This window comes from Nomia melanderi, chromosome 4 (assembly GCF_051020985.1).
Source record: "Nomia melanderi isolate GNS246 chromosome 4, iyNomMela1, whole genome shotgun sequence".
NCBI classification, from domain to species: domain Eukaryota; kingdom Metazoa; phylum Arthropoda; class Insecta; order Hymenoptera; family Halictidae; genus Nomia; species Nomia melanderi.
Genome location: NC_135002.1, coordinates 6,814,903 through 6,837,259, shown reverse-complemented (window position 1 = coordinate 6,837,259; position 22,357 = coordinate 6,814,903). Strand labels below are relative to the sequence as shown.

Here is a 22,357-nt window from a genome sequence, read left to right as displayed (position 1 = left end):
GTACAATAGACTAGCCGGAGACATATTTTCGACAGAAGTAGACGCGGCAGTTATAGGGGAGTCGGCTATCGCAAATAGCGCTCGGTCTCGTGCCCACCAGCGACTTTTTGTCTTCGGTCTGGCATCAGGTCGACACATTGCATTATACGGCGTCTCGTTTCCTGGCAACGGGCTACGGTGAAATAAAGAGAAGTCAATATTCGCTACAATAAATCTTTTGTGCCTGTTTATGCGGCTGCGTTACGCGCCGGGACACGTGAACGCGCTGCGAGAGAATTTTAAAGCGGACGTCGGGACGCATTAACCGTAACGCAGACGAATTAGATGGTTCCTCCTTTTCGATTTGTAATCAATTAATTGAAATGTCAACGCTACTCTAATGCACAGCGTTACCCGAACGACAAGAAGCTTTTCAATTATACGAATGCTAATGGTTCCCATTGTGTCCTACTAAATGCCATCAGCATGAGCCATGAGACTCGAGGCGCAAGTGGTTTCTTTCATCAAGATATTGAACAGTAAATATCATACGTAAATCCATACAATGGATTTCTATGTTTACATCTTTCTCCAAGAAAGCACGATATAACTTATATAACTTCCATCGAATAGTAATTTCTCCATTATGGACTCGATGAAACCAAAAAATTCTGCTCTCTGGAACAACGAAATATTTTCATCCTTTCTTCCCAACACAGTTCGAACTCTGAAATAGAGGATACATTCATTGAGCTTAAGCGCAAAAAGCGTGTCTAGGGGAAAAGAATTTATTCGTTCGGCGGCTCGATTCACTTCCCCGACGTTTCGACAGCAGAAAAATGGCGGCTCGATATTATCGGGCCACCCGAATATCGACAACGCCGCCCGCTATCATAAGTATCGGCTTATCGAGCGCGTCGCGGCGTCCAGGACAATTCTATCGAGTTTTTGCATTTAATTACACAACGGTTGCCCGGTTGGCGAGACCTTGCCAAACGCCAAACACCGCGCAGCCCGTCCCCGTGTCGCTTTGTGCGCGCATTATACCGTAAATTGCTGTGTATGAAAAATTCTGTGCCGCGGCGGCGCGCTCTCGCGAATAGCGCGATCCCGACCCGAAATTCCACGATGAACGGGAAGGCAGCGGATCCCGGAGTAACCAGAAACGCTCGGATCGTCGAATCGTGCTCGAACTTTCTCGAAATCCTTGAAATCTCGGCGGGAAGTCGGCGAATTCTATAAAATTCGCGATACAAACTATTTTTCTATCTTTCGGTGAACTTTACGGTATCTTCGATGAATATTACATTTTCCAACGTTAATTTTACGCTGTTGCTACTTTTTCGCTTTTGATTATTTAGATAATTTGCAATCAATCCATTATTTTTTATGATTATGAGCAATCTTATGATTACTACAGCAATGATCTTGGCAAGAGCAACACGCTTTGCGTCCCTCTGTCGTTCAACTATAATTTTATAGGCTCCATTCGTAAGTGTCTTCAACTAGATATTGTTTTGAGGACGAAAGTGACGATATTCAGAATAATGACGGACAGGGGAGTATGAAAAATTTATCCAGCGGACCAACAACGGCGCGTTTCACGGCGACTACGAGCGACGAGCAAAAAATGCTTAATTTTCGCGCTCAAAAATGCTCCGGCTGTTTTCCGGACCTCGTTCGTAATTCTTTTTCACGCTGGAGCACGGGTATAACAACGGTTGAAAGCTTCGGATCGTTCTACATGTTCGCTGAACGGTGTGCACGTTAGAGGGATGAATTAAAGCAACTAGAAACGGGTGCGTTAATTTGTGAAAATAAGATTAAGAGAGTACGTAGTTGTCTCTGTAGTGGAAGACGTTAATTTGGCGCTAGGAGAAAATATTCGTATAATATGTTTTTATTCGACATCGTTATATACGATATCAGATTTGGCAGATGTAATGATAAGAAGAATAATGGAATATGCATGTTATGATGTATAGATGCCACAGGAAAAAACGTACGTTCGAATGGACAAGGAAGAGAAATGCAGAAATAAATGAGGCGATGTAAAATCGTGGTTTTGCCGGGTTGCGTTCGTGTCTAACCTAGATCGATTCGTGAATCGAGACCGGAGAAAAACGCGACCAACATAGCGCAACGAGCGTCGCGAAACAACAACTCGTAATCGAATTTCCGGGACACGCGAGAGTTGCAGTATCTTTCTAACAAGAAACTGGATTCATCGCTACAGTTGTAGTTCGTAGGAATATTCAGATTCGACGGTGATTGTAATTTCTTAACGCATTCAAAATTATTTCAAAATATTATACAAATCAATGACGGGTAATTAATACGTACTATTCAAATACGATTCACGAAACAGGCTACGAATTTCGTGGTTTATAAACGTCAATGAAATTTCCGGATTATCTGACGGAAATTAATTGTTCTTTTCCTTCTTGTTTCAAGCATGAAACCGGGTTAACGCGAAAAATCAGGAAAAACGGACGATTCCTTCCTCTCGTTGCAATATGCGAGGGGAGCCCCGGAATTATTAGAGAAGCAATGCATAAAAAATGAGATATCCGTCGTGGGTCGAGTTCCCGATCCGCCAAATTTCGGTCTCGAAAAATCCCCAAGCGTTATCAGTATTTGCAAGTCGATGCGCGCGTCTTCGCATTGCTGCACGCCAGTCTAAATTTTCGAATTCTCCAAAGAACTGGGCGTTGGCGTCCGATTCCGATAACCGGCGTCGAACAAGCATGAATATCTGTGCCGCGTGCAAGGTGTGTTGTCGTCGGCATTCAGGAAAAAGAAAACTTCACCGAGCAACAATGATACTTGCAGATATCGCGTTGACGTACGAATTCCTTGAAGGCTGATTTCGAGGACTTCGTACTTCCCCTATTGAAATTTCACGATAAATCCACGAACCAACAAAACACGAACTTACAACTAAAATATTCAAAACGCCTTAGAAACAATGCGCTTCACAAAAATCGACGTTACAGCTTTCATTAACGATAACGATACTAATAACTTCCAACGATCGCAACGAAACACTCAGAAAAATGACAAAATCGAGGGAAAAAAGGTCTACACCGTACGATCCAAATGAACTGCCCAGAATCCAAATCTAAACGACCCACCCACGTCGGTCATTCAGCCAATAATCCAAAAACTCGGCAATTACGCCCAGCAATAAAAATGAAAAAGGAAAAAAGGGGAGGTAGTTTCACGAGTGAACGCGAGTTTAATTCCCCGGCACAAAGTACGAGGCACCCCGTATAAAGAGCGCAGGCCGAGGCGGACTCACCCCCTCCCCCTGCCCCGTCGATATGTATGATTTGGCCCAGAATCCCGAACGTTCGTGGCAGAAAGAAAGGGAGCAATCGAATGCATCCCCCTGGCCTTCTTTTCCGTGCTAGCGGCCGCGTAGACAGACCCTGGGATATTTCTTTCTCTCTCCGCTTCCACTTCCATTCCGCCCCTGCTGTCCCGATACCCAATATTGTTAATCTATTCGTTCGTTCTTGGCACGGGATCAGACGAAAGATTGCTACGGTCAACAGCGTAATTCAGTCGCTCGAGACGGCGGCGGCGACCCTTTCCGCTCACGCTAGATTTCACCCGTGAAACACACATTCGCGCACACATGCACGGAGGGACACGTACACAGAGGAGCGCGCACAGGGTGGGCGACTCGGTGATTAGGCGAACTGATGGATGGGAAAACATCGAACTTGTTAGGTGTCCTTTGAATCGGGGACCCGGGAAATTTCAGCAATTTCTGGAACGACGAAACGGGCCGGGATAGGGGGGCGAACAGCCCCGGTAATTTAACATCTCGAGGACCATCTTCGCGGAGTCGCGTTCGGCATCTTCTAAGCCAAATATTTCTCCTCCCTTTATGTTACCTTCCATTCGTGAGCGCCGCTTTTCGGTTCGCTGGAACTACCCTCGATGTCGGGGTGAATATTTATGCGGGGATCTCGGAGTGTGTCTGGAATTTCGGGGAACGCGATGGGAATTCCTTTGGTTTCGTAGCGTAATGATGGAGGTAATTTGATTGGGGGGACTTTTTCGTAATTCGCGTTTCGCGAATTTGTACCTGTTTAATCTGGTTTATGTCGTATCGCTCTGTAGAGGGTGCGAATTGATTTAACACTAAAACTACCGAACAATTACATTGACTTTTTGTTCTACATTGACAATTCTATCGAGACTTGAATTGATCTGCAATTCACATTGCGTATCGCTGAATCAAATTCTTTAATAATTTCTCAGAGAAGATATTAAAAAAGTAGAAAGAGAAGATATTTTGACCTGTCTAGTAGTTTCAGTGTCGATATTCCATTTTGGTACTCAACATACTAGAGTATCGAAGGGACAGAATCAGCGGACACGTCCAAAATAATTTTCCTTCTCATTCGAACGAGTGAACACGAATTTTTCCAATCAACGGATAAAACAATTTACTGCTGAATAATATATAATCCAGATACACTACTCGATTAGCAAGACGTCGTTCTCACCGTAGTTCCATCGTTCCAATTTCCTCAAATAAATGTGACACTCGTCGAAACCAGTTCTATATACCCCCGATCAAGGGATCAGAATTCGCAGCTTTCATCCGGCGCACGGTTCGCGCCCACGTCAACGATCAAACACCGCGTAACGTCTTTCAGACATTCGGTCCTCATCGATCAAACGAGTAAAGTGCGCTATTCAAGTCGTTAAACGTTCCGAATTCTAGAGATCGACATTTTCCCGTTAGCGCGACGGTGCGCCGGCTCTCGTTCAATTAACTCGCACTTTGCCCGTCAATGGGCGAATCAATCGGCTGAATGTCTCTCGTGAAAGCCCCGCTCTCTCTTCCTACCGCGCCCCCCGTGCCGCCCTCTTCGGCCCGCGAGGGACGTAAAATCGCCGTTTCCCGTAATTAATAGTAAGTATCCGGCAGAAATGGTAATTACGTGTCACGCGCGATGATTATCCGTGAAAAAAGACTGTCCCAGCTGGTTACCTCTATCCGCGGCGTAGCGCGCCCTCCACTCGTCCTCATTCCTTCTCTCATTTGTCTCGTTCCACGCTCGCCTGTGGCTGACGCTCTCCTGACACTATCGGTGACAGACTCTTCGAGATTGGTATTATTTTAGCCAGCCTATTTTCCTGCTTTAATGAAACTCTCTAGGAAGCGAATTCACCTGTTAACTGTGCAATTTAATTTCGGAAATCTCTGATAATGCACCGAGAGCAAATAATGAAGCGTACACTTGTCTAACGCAGGCCGAATGTACCTGTAATATATTTTAACGGCGATCTAAAGCAGAACGAAGAAGAATTACATGTTTATCTCAAACGATGAATAATCTATCGTTGAAAGAAGTAGTATCATTTTGATTTTAAGGGTAGACGTAAGTGTATACTCGTCGAACGCAGTTGAATGGTTAAGATAGACCTCTACGGACACGAATTTATTTTGACAGTGCGCATTGTTGGAGTACTGGAGATTTTACCGAGTTCTTGTCATGCATAGCAGATGGAGTAGCTGCTATGAGTAGAGCGAGGTTTTTGATTCGAAGTTGGAACGTTTTCTACGAAATTCGAAGCAAGAATTGATTAACGATTCAGACTTTGTATCGAAAATATCGATAAATTAAGTATTAATGGAGTATGTAAATTCTTCCGAAATTTTCCTTTGTTTCCTTAAACGATTAGATCGCAATATTGAATACTTATAATTTCCTGTTCGACGCATATTGCCGACACATACGCCCCTATGAAAACGTGTCAAATTGGTGGACGGAAACAGCGGAATTCATTGTCCACCGTTCGCGTGGCCGAATCGCGCATGTTGTTACACGGGAAAATATTTGCGGAAAATATCCGTCTTGTTACGATACGCGGAGGCCGGCGCACGACAAATATTGAAGAAATATATGAATATTTCGGGGTGAAATTGCGGCGTCCCGTTGAAACAGAGTTGACGACTCCGCGACTCGTTTCGGGCAATCGTGCCCGCGACTGATTCGTATTCCTATATTCCTGTTCAACTACATTTACTCTTTATTTCCCCGAATACCCCAGTACAACAAAATTCAACCATCTCGTATATCCAGCTCTTCGCCGACAAATATGCAATCACACCGTTCACAAAAAATATCTAACTCGACTCGACGAACGCAAATAATCCTATATCCCCGGTGCAAATGTTGGACAGCGAACGAAACGAACGCAACGCCGCGCGGTCTGGCAGTGATATTACTGAAACGAAACAGTTTCGAACTGGAAATATTCGAAGTTGATTTCCGGCGCGGTCCCGCTGTAAGCAATTTACGGGTTTCGGGTAATTATGATGATAACGCGTTCCCGGCCGGCATTTCGGTCGCCGGGAAATCTGAATCTGGTTCGGTTGTAACGAATCGGTCCTATTTGCATGCGAGAATTATGCGCGGGGTCGGTCGTCGGCGCGCATAAACTTGCACCAGCCCAGCCGCGTTCCGCGCATTTGCATCAGAATCACGCGGGCGAACTTTTATCGGGCCAGCCCCATCGGCCGATATTGAAACGCGGCCGATGGGCGGCCGCCGTTACGCGAGGTGCCCGCCGTTAAGTCCCGACGCCGTTAATGCGCCTCATGATCCATCTATACAACGGTTACGCCCATTAATAGCCGCGACTGAGCTTGACTTTGAAAAGTTCCGCGGGAGTAGCGATTTGCATAAGAAACACCGGCCGTTTCGCGACGGCTCCAGCCGTGATAGAGACTGAACGCCTCGAACTTCCATCCGGCTGAATCAATTAAGCGGCTCGATGAAAAGTTGATGCCCACTTTCGTTGCACCCCTTGCTCGAGCGCGGAAACTTTGCGAAGATGATGCGAAAACGGGGAAATGGGAGCGGGAGCGAATCGGTGCGAGGAATTTGTTTCTTTTGGTGTCTTTGGTGGTTTAGTGGTTTTGATCAATTTGGTGGTGCAATTGTTTTTCGAGTTCTCAGAAGTTCAAATACTCAAATATTCAAGTTTTAAAATTTTCAAATATCTAAATATTAAAATATTCAAGTTTTAAAATTTTCAAATATCTGAATATTAAAATATTCAAGTTTTAAAATTTTCAAATATCTAAATATTAAAATATTTAAGTTTTAAAATATTCAAATATTCAAGTTTAAAAATTTTTAAATATTGTAATATTCAAGTTTTAAAATTTTCAAATATCTAAATATTCAAATATTCCAGTTTAAAAATTTTCAAATATCTAAACATTCAAATATTCAATTTAAAAATTTTCAAGTATCTAAATATTCAAGTATTCAATCTTTTTGATTTTCAAATATCTAAATATTCAAATATTCGAATTGTTTCATTCTCAGATATCGAAATATCCAAACAATCGAATTTCTTAATTTTCAGACACCCAAATACCCAAATATTCCAAGTTTTCAATTCTCCAGTATCTAAACATTCAAATACTCAAATCTCCAAACACTGCAAACTCGAATCTCCCAAACTCTAAACTTTCTACACTCCACTTAAGTACATCAATTACATCAACAACCTACACTGTCCCCCCACTCTCTTTCAACCTCCCTCCAACCCACCTTGAACACTCGAACAAAAACCCAAGAAAAAAAGCAAATCCAACTGAAACCATCATAACGATCACAAAAGTCCCTACAATGGACTCGCACGCAAACCCGACTGAAATCAGTTACGAATGCTCCACTGACCTTGGTGTAGACACCGGCGCTGGACAGTTCGTTCTCGATGACCATTACGATGATGCCGAACATGCCCATGACGAGCGCGTAGTCGCTGATGCGTTTCCGCTTCTCGAACAGGGCCTTCCGTCTGCCCAGCCGGTAACCGACGTTCGGTTTGTGCTTCGAGCCCGGCCCTATGCTGCCCGATGGGCCCTTCATCGGCCCGCCGCCGGCTAGCACGCGGTCGTCCATGTACCGAGGGTACTCCGAGTGGACGCCAACGAGGGCGATACCGGCGTCCTCGCCGGTCCCGGTAGCACCGCCGCTACCGCAACCAGCACCCCCGCCGCCGCTCCCGGCGCCACCAACGCCGCCGCCACCGGCCACGCCGCCGCTGTTCTTCATCGCCCCCGGGATCGAGAGAGTCGACACTGGCTTCCGGAGCTGGAAAAAATTACAGATCCCTTTTAGCAATCATTGGCTATCTTAGCTACCCTTTTAGCTTCTTCATCCTCTTCGTGTTCCGTTCACGGAGCTATCTATCTGTGGCAACAGGATACTCTTTCACCGGTGATTGAGGGGATCGAGGAATCGGTGATTGGAAGATATTGTCTGCAGCTAGATCCATGGGTGCGCTGATTTCTAGTTGGCAGCTAGGATGTGTAGATTATACTAATCTCTGATTCCTTTGGGCGAGGTTTATTTAACCAGTTTATCGTGGAATAAATAAATTTGATTTATTGCTCGTGGAAATACTTCAACATCGACAGTTACCTTTATACAATTTTTGCCTCCTGTATACTAAATTTTTTAAATTCATTTTCAAACTTTTTAGACGTATACAACATAGAAATACTTTCTTTAATCTTCAAGAGTAACAAATCATTCGACAATAATCAACTGAAATTTCCTAGCGATCAGTGTCTCATTAACCAGTTAACTGTGGAATTTAGTTGGAGAAACCTCTCGTTCTGCGCAATAAAATAAAAAAATGGAGCGTGTACTCATCGCAGGTCGAATGTACGTAGAGTATATTTTAGTGAAAGATCAAAGCGAAACAGAGAATTACATGTTTATGTGAGAAAATAAAGAATTCATCGCGGAAAGAATTATTATCATGTCAAGCTTTACGATGACGTGTATACTCGTCGAACACAATTAAGTGGTTAAGATTCCTACGAATCTTGCGATTCAAGTTGTGTCATTTCAGAGATTTGGCAATGAATTTTGTTTTTACTCATTCTACGCTGATATGTACACCAATTTTCTTAATCATTTCGTATACAGTGATACATTTCTAACCAATGTAATAGGCGTAATGCAACAAGATCGTCAATGTGCGAAAGGCATAATTGAGAATTTTGCAACAGAACCGTCTCGACGCGCATGGCACGTCCTTCCAGCGCGTGGTTAATATTCTTGTGAAATAATCATGAGGTATACATCTAATTGTTCATTCGCCAAGTGTTAAGGGAAGCGGCAATAGCTTCGCCGGACGAATAAAACCGCGAGTCACGCGGGATTATTAATACTCGCGGCGACTCGCGAACGATGAAGTTGCGAAGGAGGTGCTTAAGGTGAAATAACGGACAATAGATCGTTTCGAAGAGCTTCCGGCGAGCGGGTTCCCCCCTTGGACAGGCGGAAACGTTCCCTGGATGGTAATCGACGCGTCGGACGTCGAAAGCCAGCGGGGTTTTCGGGAAAACAAGAATCAACGTGACAGACAGTCGGTGCGGGTACGCTCCCTCGACGCGATCGGACCGAAGCTTTTCTGGGTTAATGCCACTGCAGCTGGTCTGAGTGCTAGAATAAAGTAGCGACGCCGCGGAAGATGTGTGTGCGGCGCCGGGCCGCGGCGGGGAAAATCTTTAGTGCCGCGGCAACTCTGTTAGGAAACCCTCGGGGAAGGTGAAAAGGCTCTACAGTACAAAAGTACTTACGCGAGGAATAAAAATTCGCCGGGGAGGGAATATTTTCGAAATAATAACGCCTTCCCCGCGATAGAATCTGGCCCGGGGAATTATTTATGGGATTACTTCGGATTCAATTTTCGTTTTCAGCTGGAATTCTCTCTCGCGGAAATCTTGACAAAGGTGTTTATCGCGTCTTTAAGATCGATGGTGAAGGTTTTGAATTTTATATGTGCTTTGTGGACAAAGATAAATTGCAGTTTCAAGCTTTTAACATTTTTGAAGTCTGTGTTTATTAATACATTCATAGGAGACGAATATTAGATGAAGGCCTAACTGCTGATGATCATACTGCTATACCTTCGAATATCTATCGAGTAAGAGATTTTCTATCAATCTTTTTCATTCCGCAACCATATAAGGTAGTCTAGCAGTCGCTGCGAATTTCTGTTCTAACAGGTTCCAAGAGAAGCCATTGAAGCGCTCGTAGTGCTAGAAGACTGATCATTGACCTATGCGGCTTGTCGATGGTATGTACGAAGTCTTATGCGGTAGCTGACTGGAATACTTGCGAGTCAACGTCTTCACGCGAGTCCTCCTGCGTTTTATCCGAATATACCGAAAGTTACATCTATATTCCTAACATCCGACAGCCTTAGATACTGTTAAAATACTCCCAGATACCACTAAATGCTACCAAATTGCCCACAAAATGCAATTCCCTCTACGCCGCGGTATCCTACCACAAAGTTCATCGATAATACACATAAAGCATCGATCGTTAGACTCAATGAAAATCACAAGTAATCACTTTCGAGCTGAATTAACGTCGCCGAAACATAAACGTTGCATTCACCGAAGCTGGCGCGGTATCTCCTCCATATCCCAGCGTTACGATTAAAAACCGCCGCTCGTAAATTCATCAATATCCGACGCGGGGGTCGTCGAAGCCGGGCAGATCGGTGCTACGATTTTCCGAGATTATTACGGAATAAAATTTATCCGCGGGTTACGGCTCCAGTCGCGTCCGAAAAATTGCGCGTCCGCCCCCAGTAAAATATCAAGTGCCCGTAAAAAGGTGTCCGCGCTCCGGCGAGCTTTTATTTCATTCGCGGCCGCGGCTCGGACGCTTAACAGCGCCGATGGAAGAGCGCACGGGACACGAGGTCGGAATACGAATGAAACAACGCGAAGAAAAAAGGGGTGCCCGGGCGGCGGGGGTTGGAAAATCTCGCGTCGCTGGCACACGTTCCGCACGTGTCCCGGCTACCTACTGCTGCGTGTCTCTGTGCGACGCGAATGAAATAAGACCACGGGGCTGAACTTTAGGAGCGCGCGATGCTCGGCTGCGACACGAGCGGGACGCATCCGAGTTCGGCGCGAGGAATCCTAGCCGATTCGAAGATGTTCGACCGTTAATGATGGTTTTTTCGGGGAATTGTGATTGGAAAGGAATTATTTTAGGGTAAGAGATGAGGATGTATGCAACTGATTTGAGTAATGTGAATGTAGAAATTTATCGGATCTTGTCAGTTATATTTAAGGGTGGGTTTTTTTACCTTTAAATTTCTGTCAGTGTTTAATTTGATGTTTTTTGGGGAATTGTGATTAAAAAGGAATTATTTTAGGGTAAGAGATGAGGATGCACGAAACTGATTTGAGTAATGTGAACGTAGAAATTTATGGGATTTGTGAGTTGTATTTACGGGTTGGTTTTTTTAATTTTAAACGTCTGTCAGTGTTTAGTTTGATTTAAATGTGATTTAATAAATTGATTCACTAATTTATAGATTATTTAGATTAGACATAGGGACATTTGATACACTGAAATTTTACAATATTCGATATATTTGTGATGTTACAAATACTTCCAGTAAAAATTTTTGAAACGCGGTCATTGGAATAAAATTGAACATCTATTTCTAGGTTACAAAGGTTCAACGAAATTGTAATTACTTTATAGATTACTCTCAAAATCATCTTAAAGCAGGGTCACCAAAGGACACAGAAGGTTAAAAGCAAATACAGATTAACCTGCGTCGAGCAACAAGTATCGCGTACGAAACATAAATGTATCGGATGAGTTCCAGTCTTATCGGTCGCTGATAGAAGTTCGGCCTAACCAATGGGACGGTAGAGCAGCATCATTCACGGGCGACCCTTGATTTGGATCAACCGGAAATCCCGGTCAAGGAGGTGGCGATCGGTCGTGGATGGAGTCCCGACCAGATGAGATCGATCGCGGTTAGTGTTCAGGGTAAATGGTGAACGGCGCTCGCACAGGCGAAACGAAAGCTGTTGACTCAATGGTGAAAAATTGGCTTCTTCGAACCGTCGCGCGGAATGGCAAAGCTTTGGCGGAGAACGAAACGTCGAGTGCGTTCCGTGGATGCATAAAGCGAACGCTTTGAATCCCCGTACGTCTTATTTCGTGAAATAAGAGGGAACCGAACGCGCGAAATCTCGCGGATAAGGAAATCCACGGTGACTCGTTAATATTTTCATTTTAGAGGAAGCGCGAGGTTCCGGCCGGAAATAGATTCGGAGCGTTGAGAATGAGAAGCCGCGAGCGTTTATCGTCGAGGACTATTATCAAACGACGGCACCCGTCATCTATACAAATTTAGCCACTCCGTCGTGAACCGTACATTATGGAACAGACCATTTGACAAGAGTAACGATGAAAAGTTGGTCGAGATTGCGCGAGATAACATCGCGTAAAACACATTCATCACCGTTTACCTTCCCCTACTTATCTGAGTTAATTTCATTATATATTCAAGCGCAGCGTCCGTTATCTTTCCCGAATGCGCATTTTATCAAGCCATCAAGCTCCACGTCCGCACCCGGGTATAATATGAACGTAATTTAATTTCATATAAACCCGGGTGAACGTTGTTTTTACTGTCGAAAATTTTACGCCTCGCCATTAATTTCGAGAGAGTCGGGGACGAGTGGAATTCTGCAAGACGATTTTCGCAGTCTTTCCCTGCCACGGCATCTCGAAGGAGGAATAATTTACATGGTCTACTTCGAGTGGACATAAAACGGTGTCCTGCTTGGTTATCCTGTGTTTCGCTCTCCTCGATTAATCTCGCAGATTATAAACCGTAAAAGTATCATAAAAAAGTGCGTTTAAAAAATGGAAGGAGGCCAGCATCGGACTTTACGAGTTGAACGAAAAATTAGATTCCAGAACAACCCCGGGCAACTGGACCCACTTTTACGAGCCGGAGACTCGTTCTCCCTTGATTTACTCTCGAAAATGATAAAACTGTATCACATTTGATTCTGTATCACACGTAAACAGACCGAAACTTCTGAACGATTAACCTATTATTCGTTTATCTCAAACGATCGAATATCAATCTTTTATCAGAAACAAATCGCCGACCGGAAATAACTCGGTTCTCATTTTCGTCTCGCTTTCGCCATTAACACTAAAACTATCAGACGGACCAGAATGACCCCTTGATTTCCTCGAATATTTCTTTGACAGATGATTAAAGAAATTGATTTAGTAACACAACTTAATTATAAATCAATTAAAGTCTCGATAAACGCACCTTCGAAGTTGAAAAAAAGTTTGAAAAAATTTCAAAAAGTCAATTTAACCGGTAGTCTCACTGTTAAACGGACAATTAAAAAATTAATCATTCCTCCATACATTTGCAAATCCTGCATACCTAAATTTATATGAATCAACACATCTTATTCACTCTCAAACTTTTCAACGACGTACCTATTACTCGTTCATCTGATCTCCAGATCTATTGTTCAATCAAGAAAGAAAAAAAGAAATTTCCGGTCATAAATAACTCAGCGCTCACTTTCCTCTCGCCCTCGTGGCTAAAAGGGAAACCCGTTGTCCGCCGATCGCGCGGCAAATTAACTTTCCCAGCGAGACAAAAGCCGCTGCTAGCCAGAACGCTTCAAAAGTTATCATTGCGCTTTCTGCCGTCGCGTGACGACAACGCAGGCTACAAAGGCCTGCCCGGAGAACAATATAAAGCGCGGGATACGCGTCTGCATTCAAGACAACGAATCCTCGGCGACAAAGAGCGCGCCGAATTGCGCGGCGCGGCGAGGTTGCGCCGCCCTTACGGAACTAACCCTTTCGCCGCGACGGGCCTCACCGTGGAATTCCTCCAGTAGAAGGGCCGTGCCAGAGGTTTAACCCTTTCGGAGAGGCGACTCCCAGTCTCCAGATGATTTGATAAAATTATAAACTTTGGTATTTATCATTAAGTATACCGCATCGATACGTGAAATATTGAAAGAATAGCTTTGTCACCTAATTTATGTACGATTTCTTGTTAAATTCATTTTAAAGAATCTCGTCTAAATCTAATTAGAAAGCATAGAGTATTTCAAGTGGAAAACTTTCGAGTGCAAAGGGTTAAACATTGCGCGCGCAGTCTTCAGCGTTCGCGGCCAAGTGTCTTGTCTAAAAAATGCCGTTTCGACGCTGTTTTTAGGAGCAGAATGATTTGTATTCGTAGCAATGTATTTATATTATTTATAAATGTATATTTATAACGTTTCCATGGACGTGTTTTTAATTAAACGACACAATTAATATTTGTACACTGCACGACGAAATAGTAAGTATAATCATAACATAATATTGATCAATAACGTTTTAGGTGACCTCAACAGAATCGAATTAGTATAATTTATTCACTCAAACGATGATTATTTGAAAAGTTTCCTATATTACAAGCGATACTGCCTAAAGCGGTGACATTCAACAAGATAAACCTGCAATAATAATGACGCGATTCACTTGCATAATTTGATATTGCATTATGCTCATTTTCTGTATTTTTCTCGACAAATTCGCGCGGCAGTCAACGTGTTAATAATAATATTCTGCATGAAACCTTTAAAACCACACGAAGAAGAGCGATAGTACTCTTAATTTGTGGGTCAATTTTGTAACCGGTAGTCAGCCGTTGTAGCGAAAGAGTTGACGAGCTGTCACGCTCCTCGATCGCTAATTTTAATAAATTCTTCATTTTACAACGACAATACCCAACGACTTGAACGGAAAGTTCAGCGGCGCGGAACGTGTTAAGAGCGTATGTGGACGAGCGACGCGATCCCGCTACGGCGCAGCGATGGCGATGTGCGATTTTGCAAAAACAAACACGTAAAGTCCTCTCATCCTTCTTTCGCGAGACGGAGGAACGTTGTTCCTCTGTTGCTGCAAAACAATCGCTGCCACACCGCGGCGAGATCACGTCGCTCGTGTGCACAGGCTCTAACAGCGGCGGGCGCTGGCTGGGAGCGCGCGGCGCAACCCTTCGCTGAATCAACCCTCGGAGTTGCGTGACTTTGATTCGACGCCGTTCCGCCCCGGCTGATTTATCGAACGGCACGCGCCGGAAGCGGGGGCCCGCGGGCACGAGCCTCGTGCCGGCGAAATTTATATGTCCATTGCTTTTATAGTCGTTAACATCGCCATTTCCACGATTTCCGCGATCCTTGCTTTATCGTTGTTCGAAAATACCATTCTCTTTCCTTTTCAACCCTCTGTAGGCCCATGTAACTTTGAAGTAACGTATCAGTGTGGGAATGGATGTATTTGAGTGATGAATGTGTGTGCAATAGATGAATGACGCGACTGTGCGTGTGAGCGCGTTTTGAATGAATGTTCAAAGCGTTGGAATATTCTAGATTATATTGACTTTCTCCATATGTTAATAATGTTCTTTTTTTTAAGAATCTAGAATATTCCAAATATATGTGAAGTTAATGCATGGCGATGGAAGAATGTTCTAGAAAGTGTGCGAGTGAGACAAGAGCATCTGAGTATATAAATAGTGTGTGCGTTGTTTAATTTAGTTAGTGTTTCATTGTGAGCTGTGATGAAATAATTATACTGTTTCAAATAAAATTCTCTTTCTCCTACATCAGTGTATCGGCGTCTCGTTGATTTATTTCATTTTGCACTGAAAGTGGTGAATAAAATTAAGTAATCGGTTAACTTAAACTTTTATAGGCGTGAAAGTTTAACGTCGTTGTAACCTGAAAGTTACAAAATATATTTGTTCGATGAAATTATTGAAACTATTGAATAACTTGTTAATTCGTATTCACATGTGGATATTTATTAATTTTGCACTGCGTAGATTTTGTTATAATCACGAACAAAAATTCGGCCCATAGGGGGTTAACATTCATCTCGAATTTCGAACCGTCGAATTGCTATCTCGTTCTGCGATTTGCAGCTTTTAACACGTTGAACGCCGCACGATTTCACAGAGGAAAGTACCCAGAATGGGAAGAATATAATATTAAATCATTCGATCGAATTGAATGTCGCTGTATTATGTAGCGTTATTTGTAATATAGAAATGTTTTCATATAATCATCGTTTCATTGAGTGAACTATAGTAATTCGATTCGGTCGGAGGCACCGGTGACCCCATGGCATTCAATGTGTTAATATAGAAGCTGATTTCATTGTTTCCTGCAATGTTTGCGTCTTTCGGGGGCTGTTTTGGGGATGATATTAGATATAGAGGTGAAGAGCGGTGATTTGGAGATAATATTAGGTTTAGGAGTGAACAGTACGTTATTTGATTCAATGAATTGGTAATTTGGGATAGGCGAATCAGATCAGAATGGGAAAGGATCGGATGTCGCTGAAATAATCCAGAGTGCTGACTTCCCGCAATGTTTATTTCAAAGATTATTTCACAGCAATTTTACGACTATTTTCCAGCAGTTTATTCGCTCCTCGGCATCGCGAGACCCCGATTCAGCGTTCTGTCTTGATTTATCGAATGGGACGCGCCGGATGTCGACCTCCCCCTACGACAAAGGCACCGCGAACACCGTACCGGAAGAGTTCCGGCCGCAAAGACGTCGCAGGAAATAGAAATGCAATCTGGGAAGATAACGTGAAATTGGGAACCGTTTCTGTTCGCGCAAACGGCGCGTTCGAGCCACGACGTGGAAACAAATCGCGGGGAAAGAGATGAAAAATGTCTTGATACGAATTGTAAATGGTTCGCGCGGTGTTTCCAGCTCGAATCCAACGCGGCTGTATACAAAAGTGACAAAGTGTCGCGTTAAAGTCTCCTTTGACGTCGTTTTTGCATAACTTATTCACAGAGCCCGCGAACTTATCGTTTTACTTCAGTCGAGTTCGATCGAACAGCTTTCGCGGAGAAACTCACGCCAAAGAAAAATCGCGCGTAAATCATACGGTAAATTATACAGAACATTACATTAATAAAATCAATTTCAGTTCCTCTTACAGTTCCCACGCGAACCCCTCGATTCTGCGTAATTCTATTTACTCGTTTTCCACGAATAGCATCGATTCGACTCGATTACGCGCAAAATTCCTCTGCCGCGCTGAATACAGAGAGCGACGCGTCCAGTTTTGAACAATTAATTCGAACAATGGAGACACGAAATTCCGATGTTAGGGCACGTCCGTCATTCGCGTCGCAGACAAAGAAGCCCGAGCGGCGAAACGCGTTTTAAAGAACGAAAGGCTGAAGACACGCGGGCGCATTAAATTGGAGAGGAGCAGGAAACGGATCAAGTAAAACTTTTTCGGAGGAGATTTTTCTAAAAAACACGGACCATTAGCGGCGAGAACCGCGCCGAAGCGGGGAACAGTGAATGGCGGGCACGACGGAAGCCCGGAAATCCCGATCTCGAGCCCGCACAATGCCGCGAGCGGCGGGCTCGACGCGTAATCCGAGTTAAACGCGCGGCCCGGCTAAAAACTTAATTCCCGGTGATGAATTTTCATTCCGAAAGTAGCGCGGCAGGAGCACTTAAACAGTCTCCGCCGGCTTCTAATGAAGGGAAGATGCGGCCGCGGGTATAACGAGCGACCGGCCGCGAGAGCAACTTCATTTAACCGCGAGAATATCGTTTAACGCGTGCCAGGGTTGTTCAAATTCTGATCTGCGCGATGGAGTCGATTTTCGTTCGGTTAGCGAGTATGAGCGATGCGCGAAAGGTTTGGAATAATAGCGATTTAAATGGTAATTATTATTACTCTTTGAACTCGACTGCTCCGAAGCAGACATTTGAAATTTGTCGTTAGAAACTCTACAATTTTGTCATTAAATATGTTACAACGTTTATATCTATAATCGATAAAAAACAGTAAAATATCACTTTTCATTTCACGCGCGTGTCATTGATTTATATTTTATTATGCTTTTTCTATTAAAATCGTTTCGAGCTGCTGTAAATGTCAGCGAGAAAAAGCTTCGAGTGCAAAGCTAATATTCTGAGGTTACGATTTTATTGGTGCAAGAGCATTTCAGGACACTTTCTGTTCTAGAAAATAAGGCTTGGACCAGAATTATTCTGAGCCAGTGATGTATCGTGCAGGTTATTGTTTAACGGTACTTATATAAAGGAGAGATTATATATTCATAAAGATTCGAAGAGTATCGAAATTAAGGTTACCCGAATAAAGTTCCACGAACTGTGCACGTCTGTTAAAATGAATTTCATATTTCCGCCGTTTCCTATAATTTTGAAAATATATTGTCCACGAACTTTAGAAATTCAGACATTCGTCGTACACTGTACATAAATTACTCCGCGATTGCATCAACAAAAATTGAACCTCTACCGAACAATCTTCACTCGACAGATCCCCCAAATCTAGTATCGAACCAACTAAAAAGAAACGGCGCGCGAAAAAGGTGTTTCCCTTTCAGTTTCCATTCGCGCCACTCCGACAAAGGTGACCTCAGTCGCATGGATCCTCCGAGGAAATGAATAGGAAAGTGACTGGAGACTAGCAATCGCGACAAGGTAATTACACGCCGCGATTATAGAATGCTAGCCGAACGATTTCGCAATAGCCGACCCGGTGACCTTTCGCGCGAAGTCACGGGGCGTCGGGGGACGGAGGAGGGGGAGAGATAAGACGGGCCGCGTTATTGGGAAAGGCAGAAAGGAGGATACAGAGACCGGGGGTCGGTAGCCATGGAAACCGTGACGGGAGACTGTACATCTTCCTTAATCTAAGCCTTGATTGGCTAAGGTGATCTTAAACTCGTATCCCCCGATAAAGTTCTCACCTTAACGCGCCGGTTTCGACGGTCGCCAATCGGCGATTATTCGAGCGAACTTGTCGCCGGGCGGCCGGGGCGATCGTCTTATCGGAACAATAATTAACTGGAGACTCGAGCAGAAAGTTCGGAATGTTATGTCGGGGGATTTCGAACTTCGGGGAATTGAATTGGGCGCGAAACTTCAGTCACTTTGCGTTACTTCGGCTCTGGGGTAAGGGGGTGGCGATTATTTAAATGTGAACGACACGGTGTGTCGATCCTTGACTCGGTCCACTGTCTGAGATAGTCTCGAGAAAGTTCCAGCTTATTAAACGACTGATGATTGTCTTCGTGAAACTCCTGCTGGATAAGCTTCTTATGTAAAAACTGTTAATTGGCACTTTCGGTTTGGAAGTTATAGTTTCTAGATACGAATGATCGTTTGGGACGCTACGATATTGATTTGGGAATGTTATTTTAGAAACTATAATGTTTCTTTGGAAACTACACTTCAGTGTTGGAATAAAGAAGGGAATTCTTTTATTATGTCTCCGGCGTTCCAATGTTAATCAAGAAAACGAACTAACGGACACGATCGAACGTGCTACAGCTAGAAAACTCATGCTGCAACGATTTCGAGCACCGCTCCCGGGAATTTTCGTTCGATTTCGAAGAGGCCGCGACCTCGCTCAGCCATGCCAAGTTTTATGACACTCGTCGGCCTGTTACAGCAGTAAATATTGAGTTTCCATGAGGTTCGAGTGGGAAGTCGAACCTGCGTAGCTCCGCGCACTCGAGATAGCTCTGGGGAACGTGATTTCGGAATGTTCGTATCGAGAACTGCAAAGGAATCCTCTTTGTTGGTTGTGCTTTGAAGTGGATCAGATTAAAACAGAAGAGTTTGTATTAACCTTCTGCACTCGGAGATTTTTCAATAGAAATATTTAACGTTTTTTGACGAGGCGAAGACGATATTCTTTGAAATTAACTCGAAGGGAAAACACAAGTATATTAAGGAACAAAGCTATTTTATTCCAATATTTCACGTATTGAGGCGTTATACGAAGTTCAACATTAAATATATTGTATAGTTTTACTGCGTCAAATCAAGTGGTGACTGAGAGTCACCTAAGTGCAAAGGGTTAACACGTTGGATGTCATGGGGGTCACCGGTGACCTCAACCAAATCGAAGTACTATAATTTATTCAATTAAACGATGATTACTTGGAAACCGTTCTGTATTGCTATTAATACTACTCAATATAGTGACCTTCAACAAGATAAACCTGCAATAATAATAACGCATTTCAATTGCATAATTTGATATTAGATTATTGTCATTTCGTATATTTTTCTCGGTAGAATCGTGCGACACTCAACGTGTTAAAATAGGAGAGTTTCGTTGTGTAACACGTTAAATACCATGGGGATCACCGATGACCAACCAAATCGAATTACTATAGTTCACTCAGTTAAACGAATATTTGAAAACATTTCTATATTATAAATAACGCTACCTAATACGGTGACATTCAGCTAGATGAACGTGCTATAATAATTCAATTCAATCGAACGATTCAAAGTCAAATGACCGGATTTAAAATTCTGCGTTTTCTTTGGTTCATATAATTTTATATCAATTCCTACATCACTCGATTAATCGATTTCTCAATCTTCATCCTTCCTTTTGTTTCCACTATCATCTAATTTGTTTATCTCTATTTTGTATCCAGTTATTTAATTAGTTATAGTAGGAAAAGTGCTGGTTGACGTCAATATCATATCTTCTCCATATTGTGAATTTTGTTCTATGAAATCGTACGGTGTCCACCGTGTTAATCGTGATTCGGGTTAATTCCAACGTTCTACGTTTCAAGCTGAAAGCAGAGTACGTTTGTCAAAAAGAAGAATTTCGTGTGCATTCCGAGCTAAACACCGCCGCAGGTGATTTTTAATTGGAGGCCAGCTTGGAATAATGTTTGCAAAGGGCAGGAAACACAACACCAACTGCGTATGCAAATTACACTTAGCGGTCCCGTGCGCTTAAGGGCTTGATGCTGTAAAACTTCCACGAGCCGGCGCGCAATATCTCTGTTACATCAGAGGAGCACACGGACGACTAGATGGAACGACAAGGATTCGTTATAAAAGGCTCGAATATCGCTGATACCGTGGCTCTTAATTAAAACGGATTCATCCTGTGATTCATTCCTCTCATTAGAAAAATCAACGTTTGGCAAAGGACCAAAGCCCTGTCGTCCGTACGCGGGCTACGCGGCGGCCAAAACATGCGGAATTTTTATAAAAATATGATGGATTAATCGATGCACGCCCAACTGTCTAACTTCGGCCAAGAAAATGGACCAAGCGTTCCCCCGACCGATTTTAATTAGTCCCGGGAATATTAACGATTCAGCCAGGAATACGAATAAAGCGTTTTTTCATTAAACCTTGATTAATCCCAGGATTATCAACAATTTAATTTCGACCGAGAGAAAAACGAACCGGATACCGTGCAATGAATTTTAATTAATCCCAGAAACATTAACGTGTACGCGATCGTGCACAAAGGGACGAGTTACTTGAAAAATGGTATGTTGCAGATAAACGCATCGGTGATTAAAATAATAAAATACTTATATTATATGTAACATTAAATATGACATTATATATATATAATATTATATTATATTATAAATATATATTATATATTAAATAAGTAAATATATATAATATATTGTAATAATATATATATATATATATAATATAATATTATATATATAATGTCATATTTAATGTTATACGTAATATAAGTATTTTATTATTTATTATTGTTTAGTATTATACATATATATATATATAAGTATTATATTATTATAGTATAGTATTATATACTAAATATAATATTAAAATTGATGGTATTATATACTAATAAATACTATCTGTAAATACTTATCTAATGATAAAATGTATAGTATTATATACTGAATATAATACTAATATATAATCCTAAACAAGTTACACTAAACAATTTGTATTATCCAAAAATTCCCCAAAAATACAAAAGAACTAGCAATTCGACATCTTCATCGATACCAACGAGAAGTTCATCAGCGAATCGTTCGACGCGCCGGCCGATCGAATAGTTGAATGGGGAAACGATCTCGTAGGTGACGGTCGGCGGAGGTCGACCGCGATTATTCCGCGTGAGCACTTAATTAAATTCCTGGCAGATGTTCCCGGTATATCGGCGGCGGAGGAGCGTACTCGTGATTCGAAGTCGCGCCCGGTAATTAGTATTTCGTTGCAGTTCGAGCTTATCGAACGGCGCCGGATCGGCCTGCCCCGGGTTTTATCGAGCCCCGCCAATCTTTGACCATGCCCTCCACTCGAACGCGAATAAAGGAAGCTGCTGTGCTCGTGGAACACAGAAAGGGAATCGATCCGATATCGCCTGCGTTCCCGTACACGTTTTCAGGTCCGACACACGGCCAGCCCCGGGCCTTTGTGCACTGATGCAAAAGGTGTGTCCTGCCCCTTCGACGCCGCCCCCGTTCCCTTTACCTTGTCTCGTCTTTAGGAAATTCCAGGGAACCTATCGGAACCCTCGAAATCACGTAAGATTCTTGGCTTCGAGTTTTAGGAGGCATTCGGAGGAGGATGAGGAGAGAAATTGCAATCGATCTGTTTAGATCGCTGCCTCTTTTAGATTGAACGTATCGTTTTCTGATC

General features: G+C 43.0%; 1 protein-coding gene across 5 annotated transcripts in view; it reads right to left on the bottom strand.

Annotated features, from left to right (window-relative positions):
* Window positions 1-22,357, bottom strand: part of SK (small conductance calcium-activated potassium channel) — a 297,154-nt gene that overhangs the window by 82,247 nt on the left and 192,550 nt on the right. For all 5 annotated transcript variants that reach the window (XM_076367256.1, XM_076367257.1, XM_076367255.1 and 2 more), the window contains one exon: window positions 7,698-8,114. In XM_076367256.1, coding sequence (XP_076223371.1) covers window positions 7,698-8,114 — 417 coding nt within the window. The remainder of the gene's footprint in view (window positions 1-7,697; window positions 8,115-22,357) is intronic.